At 43.0% G+C, this 21,608-nt stretch overlaps 1 protein-coding gene and 1 long non-coding RNA gene across 8 annotated transcripts in view; one reads left to right on the top strand and one right to left on the bottom strand.

Moving 5' to 3' along the window:
* The window catches only part of NEK11 (NIMA related kinase 11), an 82,386-nt gene that overhangs the window by 11,460 nt on the left and 49,318 nt on the right, over positions 1 to 21,608 (bottom strand). For all 5 annotated transcript variants that reach the window (XM_083468212.1, XM_083468214.1, XM_083468211.1 and 2 more), the window contains exons 13-14: positions 4,384 to 4,547; positions 2,687 to 2,747 (exon numbers count right to left, since the gene is read on the bottom strand). In XM_083468212.1, coding sequence (XP_083324338.1) covers positions 2,687 to 2,747; positions 4,384 to 4,547 — 225 coding nt within the window. The remainder of the gene's footprint in view (positions 1 to 2,686; positions 2,748 to 4,383; positions 4,548 to 21,608) is intronic.
* Positions 1 to 21,608, top strand: part of LOC310690020 — a 31,621-nt gene that overhangs the window by 9,226 nt on the left and 787 nt on the right. The window contains exons 3-9 of one of the 3 annotated variants that reach the window (XR_014517792.1): positions 2,180 to 2,243; positions 3,129 to 3,247; positions 5,335 to 5,473; positions 10,106 to 10,280; positions 13,984 to 14,150; positions 16,276 to 16,363; positions 17,815 to 20,297. This is a non-coding gene — a long non-coding RNA (uncharacterized lncRNA). Of the gene's footprint in view, positions 1 to 2,179; positions 2,244 to 3,128; positions 3,248 to 5,334; positions 5,474 to 10,105; positions 10,281 to 10,455; positions 10,609 to 13,983; positions 14,151 to 16,275; positions 16,364 to 17,814; positions 20,418 to 21,608 lie in introns of those variants that run through there. The other 2 variants (XR_014517793.1, XR_014517794.1) reach the window with 2 other exon arrangements.

The raw sequence follows: 21,608 nt of genomic DNA, 5'->3' as shown, positions 1-21,608 counted from the left end.
ATTCCTGATAGCTCTGGAGCCTTTGCATTTACAAAACTCCCAATTGCACACACAAAATTCCACCCTCCAAATGTGCAATGCAAATGTGTACACATCAGCTGGATCAGAAAAGAACATGCTCGGTTTAACTCCTAAGCCTGGGCAGATGTGGATTTGAGTTCGCTTAGAAACTTAAGTAAGATCATGGCCTCCTGGCAAATAGAAGGGGAAGAAATGGAGGCAGTGAGAGATTTTACTTTCTTGGGCTCCATGATCACTGCAGATGGTGACAGCAGTCACGAAATTAAAAGACACCTGCTTCTTGGGAGAAAAGCAATGACAAACCTAAACAGCATCTTAAAAAGCAGAGACATCACCTTGCCAACAAAGGTCCGTATAGTCAAAGGTTTTCCCAGTAGTGATGTATGGAAGTGAGGGCTAGACCGTAAAGAAGGCTGATCACCAAAGAATTGATGCTTTTGAATTATGGTGCTGGAGGAGACTCTTGAGAGTCCCATGGACTGCAAGAAGATCAAATCTCTCCATTCTGAAGGAAATCAGCCCTGAGTGCTCACTGGAAGGACAGATCGTGAAGCTGAGGCTCCAATACTTTGGCCACCTCATGAGAAGAGAAGACTCCCTGGAAAAGACCCTGATGTTGGGAAAGATGGAGGGCACAAGGAGAAGGGGACGGCAGAGGACAAGATGGTTGGACAGTGTTCTCAAAGCTAGTAACATGAGTTTGACCAAACTGCAGGAGGCAGTGGAAGACAGGAGTGCCTGGCATGCTCTGGTCCATGGGGTCATGAAGAGTCGGACACAACTAAACAACAAGAAACTTAAGTACCATCTGAGGAGGTATTAGGGCTTTTTCTCAGTTGGAACTGAGTTCCAGCACCTCTCAGGTGGGTGCCACTGCTGTTATAAGAGAACAAGGGAGGCATTCATGGTTCCAGCACCTCTTTTTCTAGAAAAATAGCACTGGGTGGATAGCATGTTGCAGCTAGAAAAGCCCACTCAAGGGCCAATGCTACTAAACTAGACTCATGATTTCCTCCTGCCCTTACATGTATATCCCATTTCTCTTTCATCATAGAACCGAATGTGGCATGTTTCTGTTTCCCAGAAGTCACATCTAAGCCCCAGGCCTGAGGTGCTTCTGCAAGTTGGTGGCCTCATGACATCCGGGGAGAATTTCTGAAAGGTGGCGATTTGTCCTGGATCTCAGGCAAGTCAATTGAAAAATTGTGTTTTTTTGTAAAAAAAGGAAAAGCTCAACAGCTTTTGGGGGGGGGGGTCCTGGTTTTTACTTTTCGAAATACGGCAACCCTACTCATGTACTTTCAGTGAGGAAATAGCTTTTTGTAGCTAATTTAGGCATCCTGTCTAGTGATATGACTGCATTGGCATGGAAGAGTGGGATTAATGTCCATGTTGGTTCCATCCCCAACCTTTATACATTCAACCAAAGTTCTAGACAATGCCTCTGTGCATACAAGTTGTACAAGTGAAGGCTGTGTTCACAGCTTTGGATACACAAGTGGAGACTGGGAACAGGACCAACAGGCATGTTGGTTTGTTTACATGCTCCTTTGAAACCTACTGCAGATCATCTGATGCCACAGGTTTCCTATAGCCTTGTTTCATCATTGCATGTAGAAGTAGGTTCTACTCAGTATTAAAAGGAGCCCTTATCTGGCATTGGTTCATACTCCATAAACCTATCTATGAGGATAAAATGGAGCATGTGTTAATAAGGCCATCAACATCACAGCAATAGTCCCTAATGGAATATAGGCAATTGCCAGCATATCTAGAGGAACTGAACCATGCAGAGGGATAGATATGCCAGTTTCTTGCAGCAAAAGCAACGACGAGTTTTGCTAATCTTGAGTTAAAAAATTAACACAATTATTATGGCATAAGTTTTCATGGACTGCAGTCAATTTATTAAGTAAATACATTAAGTAATATGTATACAGTAAAATAATATATATATATTAAGTAAAAATATACAGTGACTAAACACACAGCTAAACAACATAGGCAGGAATTTAGGAGTTAAGTCGTGCACATTTAAATCTACACTTGTTACAAACTTGTCTATGGGGAAATGTGATATATTAAAAGAGTGTGATGGATCGTATCCAATCTCAAATTAATTCCAAATGAATTGACTTTAATGTTTTTTTCTTTCAAGGCAACATATGCTAATATCCATTGGAATCAATTGAGTATGACCTTAATGTGATGAAAGATAAATGGTAAAATTTTATTTTAATCAAGTTTTTCCTACCCATGAATCCAATTATTCTTTTTTTAATGGTTACTTATGGTTTCTAATGTCACATTTTTAACTTTGTTGTTGTGCACCACATACTAAATATAGAAAAGCAAAAATAATAATGAAATAAATAAAAGAAATTCACAATAATACTAGTCTGAAATCAAATATTCCTTGTGATCAGTCTTCTTTCTGTTAAGCTTGCAGACTTAAAAAGATTCCAATGCTAGTTTTGGAGCTGATGTTATTGGAAATGAGCTTTTCTTTCAAAGGAAAGACATTTATGTGTGGTCTGTAAAGGTTGACAGAAGAAGCACCATTTGTTTTTATGGGTCTTCTGAGTGTCGTGGAGAGAAAGAAAAATCAATTCAGTGTTCAGTATTGTTATCAAACTGTTCCTAAATTGAGGGCACATCATCTTACCTAGACAGCTGGTGTTTAGGATGTTCTCCATGTATCTGACCATTGCTTCAACATCACTATCCTGTAGTCGGAAGGAAAACAAAGAGACCTTGGGCTTGGGAACATCACCATATGAGCAGTATTTGTTAGAGAGAGAGAGAAACGCTAAGAGGCAAACGTTGCAATCATCAGAAATCACTGTACACCACTGTTTTAAGTCTTTTGCCAGTCCTGTGAGAGAAGGTGAATATGGTCTATGTCAACAAATTTGTTTTGAGTCCCAGTCCATTGGTACAGAAGAACTATGCCTCCTAGATATGCACAGCGGATATTCATTCTGCTCAGGGGTTGGATAAGCATTGTTTGGCTGCTCTAGTTAATATGGTCTTTCTGCACCAACATTATTTCTATGTTCACCCATAAGCCTTGCTCTGCCCTGCTGCTATTAACATTGTCTATTCAGTTCAAGGAGAAACCAGTGCTTAACATACTGTGATGGCCAGGGGCCACCATCACAGAGACAGATTTGAACAGATTCAGTTTCCAAAGGAAGAACCAGAAGCTGAAGGGAATGAAAGAAAGGTAAGCGATTTCAGGGAAGACCAGAGACTTCTAATTCACCACCCTTTCACCCAATTCTGGGTAAGCAGCCACTTCTAAATTGTGATTGTATGGAGAGAAAACTTTAACACCCCCCCCATAGTAGCATCTAGCCTGTCTCATCACCGGTGATCATTTTTGGCCCAGGCTGCAATGTTTTCAGTTTACAAAGCTGAAAACAAGGGTTCGTTTGATGTTGAAGAATGGAGATTTAGAAGAAGGAAAAGATCAAATACGCTGACATAAGGGAAAGGTGATGAGACTGTCTTGTTTTATTGATAAGGTGCTAGATGCGAATGTGCCAGGGTTGTATAGCTCTCGCCTGATTGTATAGTTGCTTCATCCATTAATGACAGAGAAATTTATGTGTGTGCTGCACTGGGTGGAAAACTAACAGGCACAAACAGTAGAATCAAATTCTGGCAGAGGTGTCAATAAAACCACATCCATTTCTCCCCTAATTTTTCTTGTCACAGAAATGTGAACCACAAAGACACGACAAAATGTGAACCGTGAAGGCTTGACAAAATGTCACTCTGTCCCAGTCTGACTGCCAGTCCCGTATTTAACTCTGTATTGTTCAAAATTCAATTTTATATTGGATGCCTTTGGAAATACTGAATCGCAGCCAATCCTGTTCAAAACACAATTAACTGCCACTTGTGATTATATAATACCTTTACATTCTACTTGGAAATCAAAGGAAAAGTTTGGATTAGGAAGGGGGAGGGAATACAAGTTGCAGTAATAAAAGTGAGGAACCATATGTATGTTGCAGCCTACATTGGGGAGTTTTCAAAACAGTGGTACCTTGGTTTACGAACTTAATCTGTTCCAGAAGTCCGTTCTTAAACCAAAGCATTCTTAAACCAACGCATGCTTTCCTATAGCAGCAGGGGACTCAATTTACAAATGGAACACACTCAACAGGAAGCGGAACATGTTCTGCTTCCAAGGCAAAGTTCACAAACCAAAACACCTACTTCCAGGTTTGCAGTGTTCTTGAATCCGAGTTGTTCATGAAATAAGCTGTTCTTAAACCAAGGTACCACTGCAAGTTTACTTAGTGCCGTCTTAACAGTCTATGTTCAACGGGCAACTGCAAAGCAAGTGTATACCTGCCGGTTTGTTTGACACACAGTGTGTGATGTGACCATCTCTTCGACTTCTATCTCTTCCTCCTCCTCCGTCTCCTCCTCCTCCTCCTCCTCACTTGTTTCTGAGCATGAATCAAATGCATCATTATAATACTCTTCTGCAATGACTGGATCTTCTGGGATCTCTGTAACAAAATAGAAACAATAAATGAACTTAAAAATCATTATCAAATTATTTAAATTATCACTTAAAAAAGCACATACGGATGAGTCAAACTCTCTAGTGAGAAATTTATAATGTAGAAGGAGGAATATATGAACTTGCATGAAGGTTCTAGCACAGGGGTCTGCAACCTAAGGCCCATGGGCCACAAGCGGCCCATGGCCGTCATTTAACCAGCCCACAAGCTGCCCCTGAACTGCACCACCCACTAGGCAGTGCGCTAAACTGGCATGGTGACTCGCTTCTGCGGCGCCGGAATTCACGTCTGCGCAGACGCCGGAAATCGCTTGCACGCTCGCTCACTCGCAATCCGGCCCACAAAGGGAACTGCGCTGGAGTGAACCAGCCCAGGCAAGGTAAACCTTGCCAACCCCTGTTCTAGCAGCTGTCAAATACCCTGGAACTCTATATGAGATGGCCATCCTCTTCCACAGAGCATGCAACTTCGAGATGGATGTACATGGAGTGATGAGGATGATGACATATGCCTAGCCAACTCTATCAGCCAAATGAACCCTGGTGATCAGCGTGGTGAGATATGTTACAGTCAGCTCACCCTCCTGTTGAGGAGGAATATGAGTTTTTACATCGCACATGTCCAGTGACATAAATAAAACCCCTTGCTAAAAATGAAACTTTCAAGTGGTCGCCATGCAATCATCCTGAAATTATTTCCTTGCAGCAAGACTTTACACAGCAAAGCGTGTTCTGTGCCCTGTGATGCCTGAAGATCTGTCTTTTTCTTTTAGATATGTTTCTGACTTCTGTCTGCAATCAGACATGGCATACACCGCAGAGTGTTGCATTGCAGCTGCTCAGCTTAGCTGGGTGATCCACCTGCACATAGCAAGATCACAGCAAGGATCCCTTATTCAGGGGAAATGAGTGGTAAGAGAAAGTTGCAATATTTTATTACAGCAAACAATGCATTTTTGGGGAATCATGCACTCAGCATACTCAGGCAACTGCTAAGGGCCCAGGAGTGTTCTTGCTTTCACTGAATTGGGTCCACCTTCTCTCTCCCCCGCCACATTCCGTAGCTTAGTTTTGATTTAGCAGCAGGTGGCTACTAGGCAGTGGCAGAGCGTCAAGCTCCGGCGGGGGTGGAAAGCAGGTGGGGGCATGGCTGGCACACATCTGGGGGCGTGGCACGCTGCCTGCATCGCCCTTGAGCCAGTGTCACCAACTGGACTCATCCACTCCAGCCCCGACTGGGCTAGGCGAGCTGGGTAGCACTTCCAGAGACCACCTTCTACACAGGAACAGGTCAAAGTGCTGTGGACTCACAGCTTAGAGTTGTGAGCACCGGATTCACCTTCCACAAGAAGACAGTCGTCGCACAGCAGAGTACAGCAGAGCATAAATGACTCGGAGAGCAGCTCTGTAGAATATCTTCTTTATTCTAACTAGAACTATAATACACAACTATATACAGAGCTAAGTGAGGTCTAAACATAAATGCTGAACTGCACTGAGTGTCTGCAGCCGCTCTTAGCAGCAACCTTATCTATACACACGATCTCTAACACTCAGTCTCTCTCTCTCCGACACACTGACTGACACTTTGATGTTAGGCTGGAGTGGAATAAGTAGAGAGCAGAAACCGCCCCCTCCTCTCTGGAGAATCAGCAGAGAAAATCAGCAGATTCTTGGATATGGGAGGGGTGAAATCTCCTCAGGGGCGTGGCGCCCAGCACGGGGGGAGCAGCTGCGATGGCACCCCACCGGGATCGTGCTGCCGGGGGCGATGCGCTCCCCCCGCACCCCTGTTCCTCCAGTGCTTGGTAAAGGTAAAGGGACCCCTGACCATTAGGTCCAGTCGTGGCCGACTCTGGGGTTGTGGCGCTCATCTCGCTTTATTGGCCGAGGGAGCCGGCGTACAGCTTCCGGGTCATGTGGCCAGCACGACTAAGCCACTTCTGGCAAACCAGAGCAGCGCATGGAAACGCCGTTTACCTTCCTGCCAGAGTGGTACCTATTTATCTACTTGCACTTTGATGTGCTTTCGAACTGCTAGGTTGGCAGGAGCAGGGACTGAGCAACGGGAGCTCACCCTGTCACGGGGATTCGAACTGCCAACCTTCTGATCGGCAAATCCTAGGCTCTGTAGTTTAGCCCACAGGGCCATCCACGTCCCTCCTCCAGTGCTACTAGGTGGTTAAATGACACCCACCCTTTAAATTCCCCACGTTGTCCTAGAACAACATCGTGTTTCCATATTGTGGGAGGTTGTAAATGGGGTAGGGGCGGGGGGGGGAGGCTCACAGTGGTAAATCTGCAGAAGAATTCTGAAGTTACTGGCCCTTTGCTTGGACAGCCCATTCAAATCTAGAAGCACTCCTGACTGGAACTGCAATGGGGGAAGCTCAAAGAGTCCTCCTAACATTAACTTAATGATAAAAGTGTTGTTCTCGTGAAGAAACAAGAGGAAATGTACGTAGCACATAATGAATATTGAGGTTTCTGCCTAACACTTTATAGGCTGATTCATTCTGCAAGAATTGAAACTCTGCAGAAAAAGCAATGAAAAATGAAACCTCTAAATGTGGGCTTGCCAAGTTTCCAGCTGCCTTTCCTAGGTAGCATCATCTTTTATATCTACTGCAGTTTCCCCTTCGTGAGTTAAACAGTCGTTGAAAAATAGTTTTAATTTGCTCCGTCCCCGGAGCTCATTAATTAGTGCATTAATGCAGCATTCTAAATTTCGCCTGCATTTATGCGGCACTGAGTGACATTGCAATCGTAAGCATGCTTACTCAGAAGTAAGACCTGCTGGGCCTTACTCCCTAGTCAGTGTGTGTTCAGGATTGCAGCCTCAGTTCATTTATTTTAAAGAAACAAAGCACAATGGAATAAGGTGACCACATGAGGACAGAGTTTTGCTACAAGTTAGCAAGTTAATAATGGACAGAAAAGGGAAGAACAATATTTTTCTTGCAATTTTTTTTTTATTTTTTTTTGCATTTACAGGTTCTCTGTTTGTATTCTGTTTCCTTGAATAAAGGGTCAACTTTACTGAGTCTCTGTGCGGACTTGCAGCTGAACCGGCCCTGACATGTGCTGATGGTGCCGTAACATGCATATAATTGCATTCATCTCTGTGAATTATGGTATGTTTTCACCTGTCTTGCACCTCTCAAGCGTGGTAGTGCACAACTTGAAATTCAAACCCAAAAGAAACACCCCTTTGGACAAGAAAGGACTTTAGAGCTGGGTGATGGGAGCATATAATTTCACAAAAACCTAAGAACGAAATAATGAAGACGTTCATCAGACAAAAGGGTGCTTTGTCAAGTAATGTAGTTACACAGTTCACAGTAATTTAAGTTTACTTGCGTTTAAGCATGAATGAGGTTAACATTACATGACAGTTGACTTCATTGTTTGTGTAGTTTCATAGCAATCAATGAGTAGTCTAGCAACAGTAAGAGATTGACATGAATAAATCCTGAATATGTGCCCAAACAGCTGTCTTAGGGCACTCTGTCTGCTGAATAGTGACAGGGCATATTTCAGATTCCAAGCCAAATAAGAACTTCTGGGAGAAATTACTCTTGATTCAGAATACTGTATAGCTGAGCATTATGACCAGGACAAATGTATTAACAAATCAGATAATTACAAACTTCAGCAATTTCAATATTCAAAATGTAATTGTTACTATCTCTGGACATATCTTTAAATCACATAAAAATCAAGGTTTATGAGTTGTTCCAGCTACCAATGAAGTAATGAGGCCATGCCCATGCCATTTATGCAGCAGTCTGCCACTTATTCTTGGGATCAAACATTCAGCTGTGTCGGTGAATTGGCAAAATCAACAAATTATAAGAAAACTAATTGCCAATAAAGAATAAATTATGCCACAGTGTGCACAATTATCCCTATTGTGTTCATTCCATTATTTGTTTCAGTAACACAAAGATTTATGATTAAAGTCTCTACGTAAAGCTAAGAAAATGTGATCAAGTAGTGTCACCCTGGGGAAGTATTATTAATTTCCTTATCTACTATAGCTTTCCAAAGCAGAAGTAAACAAGTTATGAGTGCTGCTTTTCCTAAAACAATAAGAGAGGCACATAAGAAATAGAGCAAAAGACTAGATATATAAGTTTTTTATCTTCAGAAGTGCTTAAGGGAGAAGGAAAGAGAACATTCGAAAGAGAGCAATGATGGCAAAGGGCACTTGGCGATCACCTGTGTAAACGTTATTTTATGCATGGCGCAACAGTTACTTGCAGTGGCGTAGCGTGGGTTGTCAGCACCCGGGGCAAGGCAAGTAATTTGCGCCCCCTAACCCGTGGATTTGCGCCCCCTAACCCTAACCCCCAGATGTTGCACCCGGTGCGGCCGGGCCCCCCTGCACCCCCCACGCTACGCCGCTGGTTACTTGAGAAGTTGCCCTCTAAGAAGCACAGGATCCAGCAGCTACCTAGCAAAAGCTGTGCATGCATACCCTTAAAAACCAACTTGAACATAAACGTAAAGGTAAAGGGACCCCTGACCGATATGTCCAGTCGCGAATGACTCTGTAGTTTTACTGGCTTTACTGGCTGAGGGAGTTACTGGCCGTTTGTCTGCAGACAGCTTCTGGGTCATGTGGCCAGCATGACTAAGCTGCTTCTGGTGCAGCAGAACACCAAAAGCAGAGGCGCGCATGGAAATGCCGCTTACCTTCAGGCCGGAGAAGTACCTATTTATCTACTTGCACTTTGACGTGCTTTTGAACTGCTAGATTGGCAGGAGCAGGGACCGAGCAACGGGAGCTCACCCCGTCGCAGGGATCCGAACCGCCGATCTGATCAGCAAGCCCTAGGCTTGTGGTTTGGACCACAGCGCCACCCGTACATAAGCGTAGGCTTTCTAAATCCTAAGCTTTCATATATTCCTCCTTCTACTTTATGATTTCAGATGTCTTAAGACCATTTCCCAGAAATCAAATAAATTGATAAATAATGAAATTGTGGCTAGGAATGCACCGTTAGTATATTTATAATAACATATGATAATGCAGTTAACAGAGTCTCGGTTATTTCCTTATGTCTGCTTCCAAATGCATTTATTCAGAAGGGAATCCGTATAAATGAGCAACAATCCTTCCTTTCAAATTGAATATACTGAGTTTCTAGTCTTAAAAATGATGCTACTCTGCAATATTAGCAAGGAAATGTTACATGAGATGTTTTGAATGGACTGTGCAAAGGCTACCCGCTAATAATTACACTAATGAGAAGACATTTGTCTTCTTTCAGTTAAGAGTTCCTGGAAGAGTCGCCATGAATAGGAGTGTTGTACCTGGATAAACAGAATCTAGACAGCATTTGCTGAATTGTACAGTGAATGAGTTCAAATTAGAGAATGGAATTCATTCAATGCACACCATGTTCATGCTCATTATGAGTTCTGCAACCCCTCCGACCGAAGCAGTGGGGCAGTTTTCAAAATCTGGCACAAAGAATGTGAAATGCTGTCTGCATGTTGACTTTTAAACTGAATGATGTCTTTCTGAATTCTTTACAGATGGCATACATTAGGCATCACTAATGAATGTGATGTTCTTCTAAATATTGACCTAACCAAACCTGGCGACCTTCAATACCAATGGGAGAAAAACTCAGCAATTCCCAATGATGGCACCATCACGGCAGCTGGAGGCATAATCCAAACTTCAGAATGCAGCCCACCAAAAGGAGAGGTAATTAGAGGAAAGGCAAGTCAGGGACAGGGTCATAGACACTAAACCTATGTAGCTGAGGACACCTCGCCCGCCCCCAAAGTATGTGAGGATGGGGCTGAGCCCCCTCCCCAATCTTGAGGAGCCTCACAGCCTCCTCTCAACACGTGTGACATCACATATGTGACCCCACACAGACATGATGAGCCCTCCCAGTGTCAGGCAAAACTCAGTGCCCCTGGACAGGAGCAAGAAAATGAAATAGGCAGATTAGATGACAAATAGCTGAGCAGCATCTTGATCTTCACTTGGAACCGCAAATGGAAACTCTGGGAATTTAGAAGACAAGGTGAAGTATTATTACTATCGGGGGGGGGGGATTCAATCAGTTCATATTTCAAGGCAAACCCTACCTCAGAGCTTTTCAAACTTTTCATGTTGGTGACACACTTTTTAGACATGCCTCATTTCGTGACGCAGTAACTCAGTTTTACTAGTAAACCGGAAGTTAAACTAGCGTCTTTCCTGCCCTGGGAGGAGCATTCACACAACATACCTACAAACTGCAGTCGACACACTAATGTGTCGCAACACACAGTTTGGAAAGCTCTGCCCTACCTAATGAACACTTCCTGAAAATGCATGAACTGAAACACATTCATCCTTTGAAATTCCCACTGCTCCAAATCTTGCATAGTTCTCCAAACAAATAATGTGTATGAAACTGCATTTATTAGGAGAGATTATGCATAAAAATGCGTACATTGGTGAAAACAGCAACATACCAAATGCATTATACTGGGGAAAACTAGAGAGATGATAGCTTTTTCAGACAGTTTAAGGTAGTAGCTCATGATGTGTTCCCTCATTCCACTGTTGCTTCTAGCGAACTGGTTTTACAAGCAGTTTAGAAATGGGAAACCCTTGTCTCCAGTGGCAAGAGGGGAGGCAAGGAACCAGGTGTGTATATCATGGGAAACAGCACCTCTTTCAGACTTCCAACTATCTTCAAAACCTTTGTCTGTCTTCTGTCCTATGTTTGCAACTTCTCCCAAGAATGGTAGACAGAGCTGGTCTTGGAATACCGGTAGTGCCATTTTATGACTAGCTATCTCAATGGGAAAGGAAGTAAGAAACTGAATCATTTACACAGAGATCAACTGTGCTGGAATGTTTTTCCTGCACCTGCTTTCATGGGAATGATTTTTCAAAAGCACTATCATGAAAATAAATGAAGAGGGCCATGGGGCTTGACTGCTCTACTTTAAATAAATATGAATATCGGTTTCACCAATCAACAGTGTCAGAAGTTAAGCACAGTCAATCAGCAAATGTTTTAGAAAAAATTACAATAAGAGCTTCTGAAAACAATGTTTTTGTTATACCCAAGCTTTTGCATTCCATTCTTCACAGACTGACCGTATTAGTCGAACAAGCATCTCTCAATAGAGTATTGCAGGTCAATAAGTGTATATTAAACAATTTCATTTCATAGTTTCTCATCCTTGGAATTATGAGAAACTGCCTTTCCCCCTATTTCAGCAACACTGGAGCTTCACCTGAATTACTGGCTGATCTACAGGAATAAAAGTTGATAACAGCACAATCCCACGCTTGCCCTACACAGACCTACTGTGTTCCTGCTGCGGCTTCCTTCCAGGTGATTGTATAACTGTTTATATTTCTATAAACTCACTTCTGACCTCTGTGCGACATTTATAGTAAACCTGGACTTTCAAACAGCAGGGTTCAGGTTATATAATTTTGACTGGATAGATAATTCGAAGTAACCTTATTGAAGGTTGATTTGGGTCCGTGTGGAGGTGAGGTGTGCATTAAGCAAAGAATCTGTTTGGGGACGATTTGGGTGAGAATCAGTTAAAGTGTGATTTATGCTGATTTGTGGTTGCTGGGTATCAAGTGTGGACAGCACTATACTGTACAGTGGTGCCTCGCAAGACGAAAAGAATCCGTTCTGTGAGTCTCTTTGTCTAGCGTTTTTTTCGTCTTGCGAAGCAAGCCCATTGACGGATTAGCAGATTAGCGCTATTAGCGGCTTTTAGCGGCTTATCGGATAAGCGGCTTAGAAAAGGGGGGGGGGGGGAGGAAAAAAAACCTGCAGGAACTCGCAAGACATTTTCGTCTTACGAAGCAAGCCCATAGGAGATTCGTTTTGCGAAGCACCTCCAAAACGGAAAACTCTTTCGTCTAGCGAGTTTTCCGTCTTGCGAGGCATTCGTCTTGCGGGGCACCACTGTAATTGACAAGGTGTTTAGGTGTATATGACATGAACTGGATGGGATGGAGAAGGAGAATGTGTGTGTGATGGGGGGGCAGAATGCTGAATGCTGGAGAACACTTATTTTGGCTTTAACATGTAGATAAGCAAAAGCTTTTAGCAACGAATTGTAGGTAGGGTAGAGAGTCCCATCTATATACAGTGTAATGAACCCAGGAAATCCCTGACAGCAAGAACCAGGGTTTTCCCCTGCTGGGCAAAATTTGCATATAATTATCTAATTAACAATATGCAAAATTATTTAAATAAGTTTTCTGTGGGTCTGTACCCATAACCTTTTAAATACCTAGCAAAATGCCCCAGCTGAGCTGAAACTTTTTTGACTGAAATCCACAGTGAAAGTCATACAAAATTAGCATTGGAAATATGGAAATGATATATGCAATTATTGTAATGTGCTTGGCTATTTTGGTCTTATAATAAACTCAGAGGCTTGTCAGATGCAACATATTGCAATGTATTTATTAAGGAAATGAATTTTGAATGTTGTAACCGGTAGAGTATAAAGCAATAACAGAAGAGAAAAGTAGGCTGAGAGTTTAAGGTACTAAAGCTCAGTGACTGACAAAGGGGAGAGATGAAACTTCTTTAAAAGTTGAAAAGAAATGAGATGAAATGAAAAACAATGATCTGGCAAAGAACCTGGCAGAATTCCTAAAAGCTTGTGAAAGGAAGCAAGTATATTTATGCAGTGCTGAAATGGTGAGGGGGAAGGTGGGCCTTAATGAAATCCACAAGGCGAATCCCCAACTCACCTCAATTTTAGAATCATGGGTGCCCTGCAGCCTTCTAATATTTGCAGGTAATGTGACTAACCACAAAAGATTTATGAGTTGTGCCCCCTCTGTTCCCACTATAGTTTGAACATTGCATTTATGTAAATATCTGCAAGCATGAGTAAATCCTGACTTTGGTCCGCCACACACTTGCCCCCATGGGGATTTTTGGCACCCAGTCTGCCCCTGCTGACTTTGTACTTTCCCGTGTGTGATCTTTTGGCAGAAGACCGTTCTGCCAAAAGACCTTATCCAATGGGAATAAACACCTTAGTCCAGCACATGAACTTGTGGGATTTCCTCTAGTATAAACCCCAGAAAATAGGCGACTCATCCCTTCACTGACCACATGAGAGATGGGCGAGACAGCGGGATCAGGATATCTGGGCCCGTCAGACCATGGATATAGGACATGCCTCCCCCTTAGAGCAAGTCATTGTGAGGTCTCAAATTTCATCGGCACCCTGTGTGACGCCAAAATTTGGCAGGCCTCCCACCATCAACTTGCCTTCCATTCTACATTATAGCTGTGGCACCTCTGAGGCCCAGTGTGACCAAACTGGAAAGGAAAAAGATCACCAATCTCACAAAGTGACACAGAACACACACTGGAAATGCTACAGATGAGTTTTGTTGCTTTTTTTTCCAGAGAAGAAAGACCCAGCTGTCACCAACAGCAGGCAGGGTCGGTCTGGAAAGAGGGAAGACTTCTCCCCCTGGAAAGAAGGCTAAAGACTTCAGAGGACATGGCCTGATTCTTGCAGAAAGAGGCACCATCCCTATCAGGAATGCCCTCCTGCCCTCCAGCAGAATCTGGTAAATAAAGATTATACATGGACTATCTGTATTTGCATGCACAGCTCATAAATATATTTTTAATTGCCCCTCTCGTTTACAATGTCTTTTCAGCTGTGAAATTGATATGAATATAAACCAGCCCATTGCGCAAAACGTAAGGGTACATAGTTTTATATTTTCATCGCAAAATCCATTTCCCCCCACTGAGTCATTGTGTTGAAAAACTGAAGTGATTAGATACTGTCTGATTAGTCCAGAACGTCAACCTAGCAGATTATTTCATTTTAAGTTATTACTACCAGCAGAGCAGCACATAATCAAGTGCAATGCTAATTTAGTCCCCTCCATATCTACTAACCCCTCTCCCCAATAATTTTAGTTTCATCCTCCTAAAGATACAGATTCAATGTCAAAAGAAATATAGCCTCCACTACGTTACTTTTATGAAAGAGGAACTATAAGTACTGGGCGGCAGGCTGCATTTGTTCTAGATGTCCTTGTACAGTGGTGCCTCGCAAGACGAAAAGAATCCGTTCTGTGATTCTCTTCGTCTAGCGGTTTTTTGTCTTGCGAAGCAAGCCCATTGACGGATTAGCGGATTAGCGCTATTAGCGGCTTATCTGCTGATCGGATCAGCTGATAAGCGGCTTAGAAAAAGGGGGGGAAAGGAGAAAAAAACCGCAGGAACTGCCACACTAATGTAGGATCCTACACGTAGAAAGGGTAGCAATTATTTTGTTTATTTACTGCATTTTATTAGCTGCCCAATAACTAACATTCTCTGGGTAGTGTTCAACATACAAGAAAAGCAAATTAAAACCATAAAATTTGGAAACATTCTAAAAGCAGCATTAAAACAATCCATAAAAGGCAGATGTTTTTACTGACAGGGAAGGCGAGAGGCACTTGTGGGATTTTCTGCCTTAGGTTCCAAAATAAGTTTACTGGCCTCTTGGCACTATTGTGAATGGATGCTATGAGTGCCTGGAGGCGGTTGGAGGATGGATGGTGGCTAACAGATTAAGGTTGAATCCTGACAAGACATTACTGTTTTTGGGGGACAGGGGGCGGGCGGGTGTGGGGGACTCCCTGGTCCTGAATGGGGTAGCTGTGCTCCTGAAGGACCAGGTGCGCAGCCTGGGAGTCATTTTGGACTCACAGCTGTCCATGGAGGTGCAGGTTAGTTCTGTGTCCAGGGTGGCTGTCTACCAGCTCCACCTGGTACGCAGGCTAAGACCCTACCTGCCTGCAGACTGTCTTGCCAGAGTGGTGCATGCTCTAGTTATCTCCCGCTTGGACTACTGCAATGCGCTTTACGTGGGGCTACCTTTGAAGGTGACCCAGAAACTGCAATTAATCCAGAATGCGGCAGCTAGACTGGTGACTGACCACATAACACTGGTCCTGAGAGATCTGCACTGGCTCCCAGTACGTTTCCGAGCACAATTCAAAGTGTTGGTGCTGACCTTTAAAGCCCTAAACAGCCTCGGCCCAGGATACCTGAAGGAGTGTCTCCACCCCCATCGTTCAGCCCGGACACTGAGGTCCAGCACCGAGAGCCTTCTGGCGGTTCCCTCATTGCGAGAATTGAGGTTACAGGGAACCAGACAGAGGGCCTTCTCGGTAGTGGCGCCCGCCCTGTGGAACGCCCTCCCTTCAGATGTGAAGGAAATAAGCAGCTATCTTCTCTTTAAAAGGCAGCCCTGTTTAGGGAAGTTTTTAATATTTAATGCTGTATTGTTTTTAACACTTGATTGGAAGCCGCCCAGAGCGGCTGGGGAAACTCAGCCAGATGGGAGGGGTATAATTTTTTATTATTATTATTATTATTATTATTATTATTATTATTATTATTATTACTATTATTATTACTATTACTATTACTATTATTATTAGCTGCCCCACCTCAGGCAGCAAAACGCGTTCAGGCCAGCCAGTTTCAAACAGTTACCTCACAGTGAACAGCTAAGGGCCTTATTTCAGACATTTCTAGACACCTCAAGGTTTTCTTCGCCCCCAAAATGGGTCCTTTCCTGAGCTGAAAGAAAACCAGCTATGCTTTGTCATAACTAACTTCCTGCTCTCTCATGCCTGCGAAGGATGCTTCCAGAGAACTAAAAGCTCATTTTGCTTTCTTTTGAAGTGAGTTCCGAACTCTTTGCTGAGCCAGGATGCTGCCTTTCTGCACAAAGCTACCGGAGAAAAACGGAAAGAAATGACAGCATGTCAAGGTGAGCTGGCAGTCGCAAAGCAGTCTTGCTTAGCAATAGATAGCTGAGCAGCTGGATTCTGCAGTCATGCTTTGCCTCAGTTTCAGTCTCAGGAGCCTCAGATTGTTCAGCAGTTCTCTCCACTCTTATGTGAAAAGAATAAATCTCCATAATTATTCTGGGTGGTGCAGTAAGGAATGAAACCATCCACAGCTAATATAAACCTGCTTCTTCATTTTTTAAACATTCAGATTTTCCATGAGCATATATTAATATTGTGAATGAACTTTATTGCACATAACCAAAGGCCTTTGCAAAAAAAATAAAATCTCTCATCTTCTCCATATAGACAGCCTTATCTCTTTAATAGAATATAATGTGAATTTACGGTATCCATAAAATCCATCATAATTAAAATTCATATCTTCAGTATAATACACCAATACATTAAAAATTAGCATCATCCATTCAGTTTATTCTACACCAGTATCTCAGATAAAGCAAATCTACCCTTGAGTTAATTAACATTTAATTTTCCTCCCATTCAGCCCTGTCCTTAATAATATCACCCTTTATGTTAGGGCTAACACTTGCCAGAAAGTCTCTTTCTTGTAACTGGGCCCTCTCAGTCTCTACTTTGTTCGGTCCTCTGCCTAGGAGACTGCACCACCACTGCAGTCTTTTTGCTGGGAAGATGGTTTCACAGTCAAGTATTTTGTCCCATGCCTCTCTTTTCAAGGCTGCTGCTACGCAACTGGTGCCTGGAGGAGCAAGACCTCTCCTTCAGCTTAGCTGGATCTCCTTGCTTCTCAGCCATGCTTGCTGTTTTTCTCTAGGATTAGTCAGGACACTTTATGAGAAGCAGAAGCCAGTGGCATTCCATTATTAAAAAAAAAAAATTCTTTCTAATTTTGAACCATACTAGAAGGGTTCTATGAAACCCAGGGTGATGAGTAGACTTCACTCAAGGACAATCTATGGATAACCTGAAGAGATCTGTATTTTACACATGTGTTCATGGAAGTAGCATTCTGGGGATTTACTGGAGATGATTGTACTGCTCTTGCAATGGACACGATTAGTATCAGTATTGCTGTGCCTATTTGGGGGAAATTAGTCAGACCCAACAAATGCCAATCTGAATGAATATATAGTGTTCATTCACAAAAAAATTGTGGCTATAATATGCAGATAGGTGTAGATATGCCTTGTATAGGAGGGTGCTAGGGAACAAGACAGGATGCTATAGATGGCTAAATGCAAATGACAGGGGTGTGGATTAACGTGAGGGTTAGGCAATGAGATTAGAGAGCCATCAATAAACACCCAGGAAACTGGTTTTTAGGCCCAAGTGATAACAATGTGGATGAAGGGAGATTAGTTCAGTTCAAATATACATTTTATTCCTTTAGCAAAACTCACAAATTGCTTTGTTTTAAATCTCCTTTTATTTAAATCTCCTTGTTTGACAGATGCACATTTTCAAGGGAAAAGTTAAAGATCAGCATTATAATTGTAAACTTAAGAACAAGCACTTAGAAGTCATGTATTTGTTGATTAACTACCCAGCTCAGCTTGGGGTGATGGACCTGGGGAGGAACAAGGATACCGGATACTGGGTTGAAGCCTGAACGCAATGTGACAAATGTGAGTAACACACCACTCTGAACTGCCCATTAATTCTGTATCTTTCAAGCACTGATCACAATGATAAATGAAAACCCTCGCAGGGAGTTTTAAGACCTCTGTGTTGATGTCTCTAGACCATGCGGCTAAACTTTCAAATACACCGGGAGATGAGGGGAAAGAAGCCTATTAGTCCTATATATTATAACTTGATAGAATAGATACAGGTGGTGAACATTTTAGGCTTGTCCAATTGATGCACGATAGTTGACGTGCAGGTCCTTTTGGACCTGGATGATGGCAGAACGGGGGCGGAGCAGAGCAAGACGGGGTATAACTGGGCAGGGCACACTTTGCATGCCCCACCAATGCACACAGGGGGCCAAGAAGGGAACCTTGCGTGAAATGGTCACCGCCTTATGAGCGACCAATTTGCCCTGCTGCTCTGATTCCGCTCTTATATACTCCTTCTCTTATGTTCTAAACAGTCACAATTTCCATTCCATATCCATCTCTTTTGTTTTCTGATTTTCATCTTTCTCTCTCTCCTGCCTGGACATAGTTTCTAGAATGCAACTTCCTCCCACACAGATTTTCTCTCTGTAAAAGAACAAGTTGGCTGGCGATGCTTGGCTTAAAGTGTCACATGTATTTGCCTTCTCTTTAAAGATAGTGAATCCAGCAGATTTTAAAGTCCTACTAGTCAATATTAAGCTGTACGTGTATGCACTAAAAAGTCACTCTCTCTCTGTGTATGTGTAGGGTAGAGAGATGCCCACAGATAGAGAATACACTATGTATTCCTGATGCATTGCTAGGCAGGTACAGTCCAATGAATATATTATATTCCACGCAAATGAGCAATGGTAGTTTCTATCTGCTCTAGAAAAAAGCTACCTGATTAACATTTTAAGCCATGCTTGTTTTTAATATGCTGTAATAGGGGTCGGCAACCCAACACCCACAAAAGGCTTTCATGGAGCTTTTATTTCAAAAAAACAACAACAGTAAGTCTCTAGTCCTCCTACAAAAAACGTTTGAAGCAAAATGTGCAAGTACCCTTTAAGTTTCATACTGATCTGCATGGCCCACAATCAGCACTACTGAGATCAAGTATCATGTACCTCTTCCCATCCCAGAACTATTTACATTATCTTATTAATTGTGTGCGCATTTATGTGAGATTTATATCTTACATTTTGATTAAATGAGGTCCATGATGATTTACAACAAATTAAAATCCAAAATTAAAGCAGCCTCTGTTCCTCTGGCTGGTGGCAGAAGCCAATATCCTTCCTAGGGATGCTCCAGAATTTGGTATGGCTCACATGTTCAAGTGACCCAACCTGATTCACACTTCCCAGACTCATACTCAGATCAGAACACACCTTTCCCAATTTTGTGACACAGTTCTCAGTTCAAAAAATGTATAAAAATGCACATAAAAATGTATCTTGGAACAAAAGCAAAAAACAATGAGGCGGAGAAGAAAAATTCAGAGATCAAATTAAGAAACGGAAGAGGTAGCACATCTGAATTTTGAGTTAGTGGTCTCTGCTGCTGTTAATGGCAGACTTCTTATCCATTTCTTCAGTTAAGAAACTGTCATTTAATGAAGCATTTTCTTTTGACTTAATCTAAGTAGTACCAACCATGTTAACATCCTGGGGGTGTTTACACCACGCAGTTATTTACTGAATCAACAGCTCATGGAAATTCAATTAAAATATCAGATCTTTTGAGAAAATACCCATCGTGGCTGCAGAGTACATTGCTGCGCATTGTGCCAACAGTAAAAATAAAAATACAGAGCATGGTTATAAAAGCACAGCCCTGAATCCAACAGCTTCTCAGCCTTGACAGGTAGGTATTTTAGCTATTCATTTTCTCTTACTGGGAAACAGCTGCTTTTGGAACACAGATGCCCAGCTTCTGCAGGAGCTGAAGGCTAATACCTGTCACACGGATCAAGAAATGCAGCTTCAAAATAAAGGGATTTATTTTGTTTGTTGTTCAGTTATATCTTGCAGATTTTAGGTGGCTTAAAGTAAAATATCAATAGCATTATAAAGCTATTAGATGAACCCAATATTAAAATCACAGTTAATCATCTCTACACAGACTAAAATAAACAATGAAATCCTCAGTACAAAGAGCATGTAATCAAGAGAAATGAATAAAACTATATGAATTTAAACCAGCCAACCTAATCCTTACAATTCTGCTGTAATAATACAAAAATGTGTTACATTTTATTTAGGAACCCCACGGGCTGATACTGAAGCTTGCTTCAAATCTTAAAATTTACCTGCATGGAAAACTTTTCCAGGTAAGAGAACTACAGTCTGAAGTGACCCTGTCACACACATAAGTAGACTTTTATAAAGAGAGAGGATGCTCAAGCATGCATCTCCTTAAATGATGGAATGTTGTTCAAGTTAAGTGCTTTAATATACAGTGGTGCCTCGCAAGACGAAATTAATTCGTTCCACAAGTTTTTCCTTCTTGCGAGTTTTTCGTCTTGCGAAGCACCGTTCCCCATAGGAATGCATTGAAAATCAATTAATGCGTTCCTATGGAAACCGCTTGCCAGGCTGGCAGTGGGGAGAAGGGCTTTTCTCCCCACCGCAAGCCTTCAGGACAGGTACGGGAACAGAGGGGAAAGGGCGCAGCGCTTCTCCTCTGTTCCCGGGTCTTGCGGTGGGAGGAGGGTTTTTCCTCCCCACCGCCAACATTCAGAACAGCATTCTGAATGTTGGCGGTGGGAAGGAAAACCCTCCTCCCACCGCAAGTCTTCAGGACAGCCATGCGAAGGCTGGCGCGGGGAGAAGGTCTCTCCACCCCACCGCCAGCCTTCGGAGGATCCTTCCGAAGGCTGGCGGCGGGAGGAGGTCTCTCCGCCCCACCGCCAGGCTTCGGAGCAGCCTTCCGAAGGCTGGCGGCGGGAGGAGGTCTCTCCGCCCCACCGCCAGCCTTCGGAGGATCCTTCCGAAGCCTGGCAGCGGGAGAAGGTCTCTCCGCCCCACCGCCAGGCTTCGGAGCATCCTTCCGAAGCCTGGCAGCGGGAGGAGGTCTCTCCGCTCCACCGCCAGCCTTCGGAGCAGCCTTCCGAAGGCTGGCGGCGGGACGAGGTCTCTCCGCCCCACCGCCAGCCTTCGGAGGAGGTCCGAGGACAGTGGGGAAGACGCGCTGCGCTTCCCCGCTGTCCCGGAGATTTCCCTATGGGCTTTCGTCTTGCGAAGGAAGCCCATAGGGAAATTCGTTTTGCGAAGCGCCTCCAAAATGGAAAACCCTTTCGTCTAGCGGGTTTTCCGTCTTGCGAGGCGTTCGTCTTGCGGGGCACCACTGTAGTTAATGTAAATTGTGACTGATTCATAAACATTATCATGCAACTTTCTTCTGGTTTACTGGTATACTGTTTAACTAGGAATATGCCACAACCTTGATGAAGCCATGCAAAACTTCTCCTATGCTTTACAGTTTGGCCCAAACCAAAGAAGTTCTGGCAATATAAGCATTAGATACTTAACGCACTGGTCAATTTTCCTAGGCTGTCTCCTCTGAACAGTTGCAATTTCTGTCATATTGATCTCTTATGGACTCTCTTAAATGGAGGATGCAAAGGTAACATATATCATTG

Source organism: Podarcis liolepis (assembly GCF_965112155.1).
Source record: "Podarcis liolepis genome assembly, chromosome: 12".
Classification (NCBI taxonomy): domain Eukaryota; kingdom Metazoa; phylum Chordata; class Lepidosauria; order Squamata; family Lacertidae; genus Podarcis; species Podarcis liolepis.
The sequence above is the reverse complement of the archived record's forward strand: the minus strand, read 5'-3'. Positions and strand labels throughout refer to the sequence as shown.